The sequence below is a fragment of the Capra hircus genome, chromosome 3, assembly GCF_001704415.2.
Source record: "Capra hircus breed San Clemente chromosome 3, ASM170441v1, whole genome shotgun sequence".
NCBI lineage: Eukaryota > Metazoa > Chordata > Mammalia > Artiodactyla > Bovidae > Capra > Capra hircus.
Window position 1 is genome coordinate 25,048,668 of NC_030810.1, and position 12,088 is coordinate 25,060,755.

At 38.9% G+C, this 12,088-nt stretch overlaps 1 protein-coding gene across 1 annotated transcript in view; it reads right to left on the reverse strand.

The window, feature by feature from the left end:
- Positions 1 to 12,088, reverse strand: part of FAF1 (Fas associated factor 1) — a 478,462-nt gene that overhangs the window by 54,321 nt on the left and 412,053 nt on the right. Inside the window, exons 16-17 of the mRNA XM_005678443.3 lie at positions 7,030 to 7,110; positions 5,410 to 5,487 (exon numbers count right to left, since the gene is read on the reverse strand). Of these exons, the coding sequence (XP_005678500.1) occupies positions 5,410 to 5,487; positions 7,030 to 7,110 (159 nt within the window). The remainder of the gene's footprint in view (positions 1 to 5,409; positions 5,488 to 7,029; positions 7,111 to 12,088) is intronic.

Here is a 12,088-nt window from a genome sequence, read left to right on the forward strand (position 1 = left end):
TTTCTTTAAAAATAATTTTTTTTAAATTTATTTTTTGGCTGTGCTAGGTCTTTGCTGCTACACAGGCTTTCTCTACCTGTGGCGTGTGGAGGCTAGTTTCTAGTTGCAGTGCACAGGCTTCTTATTGTAGTGGCTTCTCTTGTTGCAGAGCATGGGCTCTAAGGCATGCAGGCTTCAGTAGTTGTGGCTCCTGGGCTTAAGAGTATAGCCTCAACAGTTGGGGCACATGGGATCTTCCCAGATCAGGGATTGAACCCATGTTTCTTGCATAGGCAGGCAGTTTCTTTACCACTGAGCCACCAGGGAAGCCCCATACATTTCTTTAATTATGATAAAATCTGTTCTTTAAACTGAACTATGAGAAAAATGTATTGTTTGAGCCTTTGCAGAGATGTTTTCATTAAATTGTGCTCTGGTCTTATGACTTTAAAGTTGAAAGTTGTAAGCTGTCATACATGACTTGCTATTGCTATTACAGCTACTGGATACAGCTGAGTACAGTATTTGCCATACTGCATAGTTTCCTCTTGAACAGGAACCACATGGAACATCGCTCTATGGTCTTTGTGCTTGAAAAATCTAGGCACTTTTTGAGGGACTGTAACATCAGCTTTTATCTGATATTATAGACAGAGTAACACCTGTAAACAATCATATTTTCCGTTAGCTCAAGAGAAGCAAATAACAAATTCTGTGGCAAATGTACAGAACTCAGTCATATGCATTTGGTGTCTCTGCTGGATTATCTGTTGTCAACATATTAATCTTATCTTTGGCTTTATCTTTCTTAATTTACCTTGTCTTGATTTCTATATCTTTTCTTTTGCTTTTAATCCATTTGAATTGAATTGCATGTATTTATGTCAGTTACTTGAAACTCACTTTGGAAAGAAGAAGATATATAAATTTGCAAGACAGCACAAATTTTTGTTGTCATTTCTTTTTTTTCCCCTCAGAATAGTCTTACAGACTTTCACCTTATCATGGCCAAGGACCAGATCAAAATACATTCCTAGATTTTACTGATTTTACTTCAGGGTTTACCACAGCAAAATAAAGCCAATCCTGAAGGAATTTTCCTGTAACTAAGGTGATCTAACTATTCAGTACTTAATTTTTCTAAAGAATTTTGTAATACTTAGAGATAATGAAAATAATAAAACCATTCTTGTTTCTCAATGCAATTACATAGGTTAGGTTTTCTGGTTAGAAAGGGATGCAGTGTTACTGTGGAAAGTCAGGTGACTTGGTTTCTAGTCCAGATTATGTGTCCAACCAGTTTGGTGACCATAAGCAAACTGTATAATCTCCCTGGGTCTCAAGTTTTTCAGAGGTTTCAAAATACCAGCTTTTCCCAAAGAGACATTTGTTATACACTAGTGTGCTAAAATATGTTAACTGGTGCTCCACGAAAAAATAGGAACTGAGTCTGGATAGCAATGAATTAAATTGCTCAGTCGTGTCTGACTCTCTGCAACTCCATGGACTGTAGCCCACCAGGCTCCTCTGTCCACAGGATTTTTCTAGCAAGAATACTGGAAGTGAAGTGAAGTGAAGTCACTCAGTCTTGTCTGACTCTTTGCAACCCCATGGACTATAGCCTACCAGGCTCCTCTGTCCATGGAATTTTCCAGGCAAGAGTACTGGAGTGGGTCACCATTTCCTTCTCCAGGGGATCTTCCCAATCCAGCAATCAAACCCGGGTCTCCTGCCCTACAGGCAGATGCTTTACCGTCTTAGCCACCAGGGGGAGTGGGTTGCTATTTCCTCCTCCAGGGGTTATGTTCCTGATCCAGGGATCGAATCCATGTTTCCTGCGTGTCCTGCCCTGGAGGCAGATTCTTTATCCCTGAGCCACCAGGGAAGCCCAAACTAAGATAAGCAGAAGATAAACAGTTTCTCAGTGGTGGGATTTATTAAAGTCATTAATGCAGCTCTCTAAGGGAAAGGATAGTTCAGCATTACCTGAAGTTGTTTTTGGGAGTACACCAAAGGCCAAGTTCAAGTAATGACTAGCTGCAAAGTATGACTTATCCTTTCTCCCTCTGCGTCCTGTCCTTACACATGTTTACAGCTGGAACACACCGGCACTGAAGTATGCTAAAGGATATTTATGGGGTTTTCTATGAGAGAACAAGCTTTACCAACATTTGGAAAGAGAAAATTTTAGCCAAGGGTAAATAAGGTAAATCATCAGAAGAAAGTACATACGCTACCAAGCTCAAGATTCCCTGGAGATGGGAAGAGCTACCCACTCTAGTATTCTGGCCTAGAGAATTCCATAGTCCATGGGGTCACAAAGAGTCAGACATGACTGAGTGACTCTCACTTTCACTTTCTAGGTCTAAAACAGGCAGTTAATTGTGCACACTTGGCATCTAGCAAATATATGTTGAAAATATACTATTAGAGAGAGAGCAAGCACATTTGTGAAAGAGCATAAAAGTGAAAGTTCTAGTATTTTAAAACTATATTTCTTGGGACTTCCTTCGTAGTCCAGTGGCTAAGACTCCACATTTTCAATGCAGGGGTGTCCTTAGTCACTCAGTTGTGTCTGACACTTATGACCCCATGGACTGTTGCCAGGCTCCTCTGTCCATGGAATTTTCCAGGCAAGAATACTGGAGTGGCTGCCATTTCCTACTCCAGGGCATTTTCTGGACCCAGGGTTTGAACCCAGGTCTCCCACCTGGCAGGCAGATTCTTTACTGTGTGCCACCTGTGAAGCCCTCAATGCAGGGGGCCTGGGTTCAATCCCTGGTAAGGAAACTAGATCCTGCATGCTACAACTAAAGATGCTGGAATTAAGACCCTTTGCAGCCAAATAAATAAATACTTTTTAAAAACACTGTATTTCTTGAAATAGCCTAAAAGTATAGTGAAAAATCTCTTATCCAAACTTTTATGAAACTCTACACACATGATTCCTATGGTCATACACAATGAAAAATGGCCTTGTACTGGAATGGAGTAAGCAAAAGAGCATGAGCTTGGTACACAGCCATAAAGACCTAAGTGAGAATCTCAGCTGTTCCCATTTCTATGCGTGACTTCTCAATGAGCTTCAGTTTTCTCACATGTGAAGAGAAATCTCTAAGCTTGCAGCTTGTTTTAATGGTCAATAAATAAACACAGGTAAAGCAGCTGGCAGAGTACTTGACACACAGAAGATGTTCAACAAAGTTATTTCTATCTTCCGTTATTGAGAGTCTTCAGCATGCACAAAGACTAGAGTTTGTCAGGTATAGTATCTTGCACATATGTGATAGGCACTCAATAAGTGTTTGAACATGAATAAACTCTGATTTCCAAACAGTGAAATCTTACACATTTCTCAAGACCTACCTCAAATATCACCTCTTCTATGGTGTTGTCTGATTTCAAAAGCTGTGAAAGATTTTTACTTTGACCCTAAACTCATAAGTATTTTGTTTTTATTTCTCTCATGTTATTTAGCACCCTTTTCCTTGATCTGCTGTTAATTGCAGACATGTTGCATCTTCCCTACAACATGTAATCTCTTCTTGCAGGCAGAAAATGTCTTTCTAGCCTTTGTTTCTCTTTCAGTGCTAAGCATAATTCTTACTCAAAAATCATTTGTTGATGCTGGAGAGGGTGTAGAGAAAAGGGAACCCTCCTACACTGTTGGTGGAAATTGGTGTATTCACTATGGAGAACACTATGGAGGTTTCTTTAAAAACTAAAAGTAGAGCTACCGTATGATCCAGCAATCCTACCCCTGGGCATATATCCAGAAAAGATTAAAAACTTTAGTTTGAAAAGATACATAGACCTCAGTGTGTTTACACTGAGGTGTAAACAGCAGCACTGTTTACAATAGCCAAGACATGGAAGCAACCTAAATGTCCATCAACAGATCAATGGATAAAGAAGATGCGCTACCTATACACAATGGAATATTACTCAGCCATAAAAAGAACGAAATATTGCCATATGTGGCAACATGGATGGACCAAGAGATTATCATACTAAGTGAAGTAAATCAGACTAAGAAAGACCAATATTATGGTTACCAAAAAGGAAAGAAGGGGAAAAGGGATAAAATAGGAGTATGGGATTAACACACTGCTGCTGCTAAGTCACTTCAGTCGTGTCTGACTCTGTGCGACCCTGTAGACGGCAGCCCATCAGGCTCCCCTGTCCCTGGGATTCCCCAGGCAAGAACACTGGAGTGTGTAGCCATTTCCTTCTCCAATGCATGAAAGTGAAAAGTGAAAGTGAAGTCGCTCAGTCGTGTCTGACTCTTGGCGACCCCATGGACCGCAGCCTACCAGGCTCCTCCGTCCATGGGATTTTCCAGGCAAGAGTACTGGAGTGGGTTGCCACTGCCTTCTCTGATTAACACACTACTATATAAAAAATAAACAAAAATAATTTATTGTATATCATAGGGAACTATATTCAAAACCTTGTAATTATCTATAATGGAACAGAATTTGAAAAAGAAATATGTGTGTGTGTGTGTATATATATATATCTGAATCATTTCTCTGTACAGCTGAAATTAACACTATATTGTAAAGTCAACTATATATCAATTTTTAAAAATCTGCTGAATAAGTTATGAGGCAGCATCCTCTGACAAAAAATGAAGACTAATGGAGTTTTCCTCAGCCCAAGTTAGGGCCCTCCAGGCTTTTCCATCACTTGCTTTCTCTTTTTATAAACCAATTTGGACATTAATTTCATGTCTAGCATAAAGTTCTAAAAGTCCTTTTCTGCGAGCCATCCAAGGAAGTCATTTGATACCACTTCCTTTTTTTTCCCATTGCACTTCAGGTAAATCACTAGAATACCTTTTACAAATATTATGTAGTTTTATTTTTATAAGACTATGAATTCCTGGAGGGGAGGACCCATTTCCCTGTTCCTAAAGATTTCATACACATACTAAGTAGTCAAAAAATATCTGCAAAATGAGTGAATGAAAAATTCTCTGTGTTATCACAGACATGACATGGACTCAGGGTGGGGAAAAAAAAAAAACCAGCCAAGCTAAATGGATTTCTCATGCCCAGTGCAAGATGTTGCAGGAGTTACTCTGTTTCTCTGGGTGGGTACAGTGAAGCCTGGGAAAAGGGGAGAAAATACACTCTTTGTGGGGTGAGACAATATTTAGGAAGGATGGGAGTATCTGTCAGGCAGGAAAGGGGAGAGGAATTGAGAAGAATAGAAAACCATGAATCTAGTACAAGGTCAAGTTTTCTGAGTTCAACAACATAACAGATCAGGAATGATTCTTCTTAAAAAAAGGTTAGTTTTCCATACTAAAATGAGTCTGGGAAAAGTGGAAAGAATTAAGTTATAAGAAATGTTAACATCCTTATTAGCAAATGCAATGGATACAGACGTAGCATTTTAATAACTTTTCTAAAAATTATGCCCTACCTCACGTTCTTCTTCTTGTTCTTTTCGAATCTGTTCCAAACGAAATTGTTCTGCCATCTCTCTCTCATGAGCTTCCCTCTGTTGATAAAAGAGAATGTAATTCAACACTCAATAAACACTGGTCTACTTAAAAAAAGAAAAAAATCCATTCTCAGCATGGCCTAGAGGTACACTGTAGTAATGAAAATGTTTATCTCTGGAACAAAGATGGAAATTAAAACAACAAAGCATAGGTATCTGATCATGTTTAGGTTCCTATTAAACTTGTTTAGGTGCTCTGGGTAGTGCAGCATTCAAGATCCTTTAGAGCTTTCTCTGGTCATCCTTTCTGGTCCTTTCTGCTACCTCAGTTCAGTTCAGTTCAATCAGTCATGTCCAACTCTTTGCTACCCCAGGGACTGCAGCATGCCAGGCTTCCCTGTCCATCACCAACTCCTGGACCTTGCTCAAACTCATGTCCATCAAATCGGTGATGACATCCAATCATCTTATCCTCTTCCATCCCCATCTCCTCCTCCCTTCAATCTTTCCCAGCATCAGAGTCTTTTCTAACGAGTCAATTCTTTGCATCAAGTGGCCAAATTATTGGAGCTTCAGCATCAGTCCTTCCAAAGAACACCCAGGACTGATCTCCTTTGAATGGACCGGTTGGATCTCCTTGTAATCCAAGGGACTCTCAAGAGTCTTCAACACCACAGTTCAAAAGCATCAGTTCTTCTGCGCTCAATTTTCTTTATAGTCCAACTCTCACATCCAGACATGACTACTGGAAAAACCATAGCTTTGACTAGATGGACCTTTGTTGGCAGAGTAATGTCTTTTTTAATATGCTGTCTAGGTTTGTCACAGCTTTTCTTCCAAGGAGCACGTGTCTTTTAATTTCATGGCTACAGTCACCAACCTCTCTTGCACCCAAATATCAAACCAGCCTCTGTCATGAACCCCTGCTTTCTGCCCTTCCTGCTAGCATATATTACTTCTTCTCTTATCTCTCTTTCTCTATCTGGTTGGAATAAACAGCCTCTTCTATGAAACCCTTCCAAGTACATTTCCACTTCTTGGCTGTCCATAAAAGCTTTCCACTAGAAATTCTGTTCACTGAACTCTTACAGAACTCAGGGCTTCCCTTATGACATTTACGATCCTTGCCCAAGTGTTCCAGCTATCTGTGCTCTTGACTTAATCTACTCTCCACCACAATGACCCTTCTTTTGAGGGTAAGAAACTGTGGCTTATTCATTTTCCTCTTGTGGAAGTGTGTGCTCAAAAGCACTAAATAAGCCAGTGGTTCTCAACCCTGACTGCACATTAAAATCACCTGAAGAGTTTTTAAAACATTGCTAAATTTTACCATAGGCTGATTAAAGAACAAATGAAGTAAATACTAGGCCCATTTGTATCTTCATTTCTCATGATTCTTGAAAAAGCTCTATCTTGTCAAAATGAACCATGCTTTAAGAACCAGAGGCAGAATTATATTCTTTCTGTTAACTGAATCTAGCTTTCTCCAAGGCAAAACCACCTCTCATGGATTAAGATGACTAAAGGACTGGCACTTAAATAATCAAAGACTATTTAGGATTGATGTCTTTATCCCAGAAGTCCCTTGACCAAACCTACCTTTGCTCTGTCAGCCTCAAGTGAAAGGCGATAGGCCTCATCTTGTTCTCGCTTCACATTTTCTCTGGCTTCTCGTTCATCCTTATTAAGAAAGGAAAATATTCAGTGCATTTTACCACATTAGTGTTTTTTAAAGAAAAAAAATGATAATCCTCTTGTCTTATCCCTGTATAAACTTATTATAATTAACAAGGCACTTATAAAGTGTACAGCACAAACAAGTAATAAGGTGCACAGCACAGTATACAGTGAAAACAAAAAGTTTGAAGCCGAGTGCCACCACTTACAAATTGTGCGACCTTGGGTAAGTTATTTAAGTTCTCTAGGTCTTAGTTACCTCAACTATAAAAAAGAAACAACATTTGTCTCATAGGGTTGTTGTGAGAATTCAATATATATATATAAACTATTAATATTTAGCAAAGTACTTGGCATTTAGTTCTTCAGTGATTAGTTCCTTTCTCTTTTTCTCCTGATTTTTCTAAGATAAACTTGGAGACTGTCAGAACTGGGCCTAAGGGATGGGAGACAGAAAAAGACTAGGAAGTAATCCCCTGGTCAGCACAGAAACAGGCTGAAATATCACTGCTAAAGCTTGGTTGTGCTGTGCTGTGCTTAGTCACTCAGTTGTGTACGACTCTTTGTGATCCCCTGAACTGCAGCCTACCAGGCTCCTCTGTCCATGGAATTCTCCAGGCAAGAATACTGGAGTGGGTTGCCATGCCCTCCTCCAGGGATCTTCCAGGTGGATTCTTTACCATCTGAGCCATCAGAGAAAATATTTCCCCATAACATTCACACTCATGAAGTGTATATAATGTAGAAGTTATTTGAGTTGAAGATCTTTTGGAATATTTTTAATGTCAGAAGTGATTATGCCATCTGCCTACATTTAAACTGTGATGTTATATGAAATTAATTCAACTACCAGAATTTATTTGTTAAATTCTGGAGTATAGCCAATATATCAATGTGCTGTGCTGTGCTTATTCGCTCAGTCGTGTCCAACTCTTTGTGACCTCATGGACTGCAGTCCACCAGGCTCCCCTGTCCTTGGGGATTCTCCAGGCAAGAATACTGGAGTGGGTTGCCATGCCCTCCTCCAGGGGATATTCCCAACCTCGGTATTGAACCCAGGTCTCCCGCATTGCAGGTAGATTCTTCACCGACTGAGCCAGCAGGGACATATTTATCAATACATGTACTTAAATTTAATAAATACCCACATTGGTTGACATTAGAGTACGGTTTCCTTTTATGGTTATTTTGCAGGATAGGTTGAATCATATGAAGTCATCAATATTTGCTGGCTTTTGACCCATAAAAATGGACATTTCATACGGTTTAACTGAATTCTTTCTTTTTGTCTCCTCGATTCAATATATGTTTACTCAGGCTGAGTATATGCTCAGCATTGTCTTAGGTGCACCCTCTGATATCTACTCAAGGTTGGCCTTCTCCCTGAAGTCTCATACTCCTTTTGGTTTCAATGATCCCATTAATTCTACAATCTCTGGTATGAATAGCAACATTTCATTGATTCCTAGTCTTTCAAATAAAAAATTATAAAGAATTAGATGTTGCCGTCCTGAAGTTAATTACTATACTATCTATGATAAATAAGTATGCCAGGGAAATTTAATGTTACAATAAAATATCACGAACAATGTTTAACCTGAAAGATCACTTAGATTGCAAAGTAATCAGGATAATTTACAAGCCATATAATATTACACACGAATAAAACTAGGTTGTAAAAACTTCTACTTGGAGACTTAGTACTTAGCTATTAGTATTTTCATTTTAAAGAAACAGAAGCATATTCCTTTAAAGATATCTTCATTGATTCCAACGGGTATTTCCCACTTTGGTCTACATACTACAGTTTTACTATGACGAGGTACAACCAGACTGATAGGACATATTTTATATATTTCTGTTTATATTCACATTTGCCTAATTCGTTACTCTGTAAGCACCCCCCTCTCCCAATATACAAGCTTGTACAGAGTGGATACTTAATAGCTCTTTTGGCCATGGCTGATCTATATTTGATGTATAATATCTTATTTTTTCACCGAGAGAGATAATGAGAAGATTAGTAGACCTGTGTGCAAGTTCCAGCCATGCTATTAGCAAGCTGTGTATTCTTGGGTAAACAGTGTCTCCCTTTTCAGTCATTTATTAAGTTGAAGAATTGAATTTTTAAGGATTCTGTGCCTTTCTAAACAAGTTTATCTTTCCAAACTTAGATATCCCTAATATTATCAACAACCTATGGGAGTTCTCTTTTAATATTTCAAATAGGGAAATATTTAAGATGCTTAAAATTTTAACTGTAACACACTTTTTGATCTCATTTGCAAATTAGTTTATTAGATTTCTCTTGTAACACCCTGTACTTTCCCTTTAAAAACATTTATCACAATTGTATTGTCAGATGATTGTTTATTTAATGTGAGAGTTCCCCATGACAACTGTAAGCACCATAAAGGCAGAGACCTTGTCCATATTACATACCTTTATATTACAAGTGTTTTGCACAATGCCCAACTTTTGGGAGGCATTTAACAAGCATCTGCTGAATAAATGAACTGCCTTTCCAGGTATAAAACATTTATTGTCTACTGTAAAAATTAGGGAGGAAAATGATACAGCTCATTCACAAAGCAGCTCCATCTGAGTCAATGAAATTGACTAGCTGGGCAGAAATGACCTGTTACGACACTATGTACACACCACAAAGGGATCTTCTAAAAGCTCTCTGAGCACAAATACAGTCTATAATAGAAGTATTCTAGGTAAACAGCTCTGTTAGACTGTTGCAGATATGAAAGGTCATTAAATACAGGGATCCATGGCATAAAATGTGGCACCTGTTGTGATAACACTTCCTAAGCCAGCTAACTTTCTTCGTTCCCTCTCCCCTCTTCTCCCTTCTATTTCTCTGCCCTTCTTTCTTTCTTGAAAATATTTATTAAATATCAATTTTACTTTAGGCATCACACTAGCAGTGTGAAGCAGGAATACAGAATACAGAAGCAGGACACAGTTTAATAGAGGAAGATATAGATAATTATACATGGACCACCTTCATCATTATTTTAGGCATCTACTGATTTACTGTGACAAGTTCAGTGTTCAAGTTTTGCATTATTTTCCTTTTGTTTCTTAAATAACGTCACTCTTACCACCTGGAAAACATCTTGTTCCATTGGCTCTATCCCTCAAAATCCCAACAGCTTTTCATATGTTTTTAGAAATATAAGAGACCAGTAAACAGATAAAGAAACTGAAATCACATAAGGGTAAATAATTTACACATGGCCATTAAGTTAGTGGTAGAACTCAGATTTGAATCCAGATCAGCAATATTTTCCTCTCCTCTCCCTTGGTAATTCAATGTTCCTTTCCTTACTCACAATGTCCCTGAGTATCAGACAGGGAGACAGAAGGACCAGCTCAAGCATGTGGCTCAGGGTCAATTTTCCTAAATTCCATCATGGTCATAGATTCTTGCATGTTTGGTAGTTGCTTGTGATTGACTATCATCCATTTTTTTCCCCTGTCTTGTAGATTTTATACTTGCCTCTCCAACTGTCCTACTCACAGTCATTTCCAATCTGGGGATATAGAGAATGTTGCTTAGCCTTTCCCCCCATTATCCTATGTTGCTGTTGTTGTTCAGTTGCTAAGCTGTGTCCGACTCTTTGCGATCCCATGGACTATAGGCTGCTAGGCTCCTCTCTCCTTGGGGTTTTTTCAGGCAAGAATACTGGAGTGGGTTGCCATTTCCTTCTCCAGGGAATCTTCCTGGATCACAGAATGAACCCACATCTTTTGCACTGGCAAGGAGATTCTTTATCACTGAACCACCTGGGAAGCCCATATTACGATCAAACTTTTAGGACAATTCCAGGTACTGTGGTTAACAGTTCATGTATAAATTTGTTTACATAAACTGTGCCTCTTGGAACTTCTGTGTCCTACAAATACTGTCCTTGCAGAGGTTCCCCTTGCTAAATCTCAGGGGATGCATCAGACAAAGTGATTAGAAATACACTGTTGCTTAGGTGGAGGTAGAACAGCTGGATGATCTGGTTTAGGAACAGGTTTCAGGTGCTGCCTGATCTATGGCTTGGGCTACTTAGTATAAAAATACTTCCTGTTATAGGAAAATGAGAAGCTGCATTGCTCAGAACTAAGTAATAACCTCTACTGGAGCCTTTCACCTGTAGCATACTTGTCACTGCTCTCATGCTGCTTTGTGCCACACTCATCTGTATATCTGTCTCACTACTCCCTACTTGAGCTGTAAACTCCCTAAGGGAAAAGATTCTATATATCCTATAGCATCTAGGCTACTATCTTATACATAGCAAACATTCGATACATAATTGGTAGATGAATGAGTAGAATTATCAGTGCTTACCAGTTTTACATCTGAAGTTCTTGAACTTCTAAGTATTCTTTAGACTAGTGATTTTTTTTACATAAGCATATTTTTTCTGAGTAGTATAATTACTTGCAAAGAAGTGCTATAATTCAAATTCAAACCCAGTCTTTTCCTTCTGAAAGCCTATGCCTTTTTCCCACTGTGGCTCTCTGGGTTGCTCAGTAGAGTTTTATATCTCTGAAACAGTGACCACTGAATTAGGTGTCTCTACAACTCATCAAAAATAATGTCCATTAGACGGTAAAGTGTCTGCTTACAATGTGGGAGACCTGGGTTCGATCTCTGGGTCGGGAAGATCCCCTGGAGAAGCGAATGGCAACCCACTCCAGTATTCACACCTGGAAAGTCCCATAGACCAAGAAGCCTGGTGGTCTACAGTCCATGGGGTCACAAAGAGTTGGACACGACTGAGCGACTTCACTTCACTTCACTTCAAAAACAGTGAACACATTTTATGAGCTATCAAATGGTTCTTAAATGAGGAAATGAACCAGATGTGGAATTTAAGTGCAACTTGTTACTCCTCCTTGTTTAAAGTTAGTAATCATCAGTTAATTCTCAAGAACTAATGTAAAATTTCACATTATCAAATTGAAGAAGCTA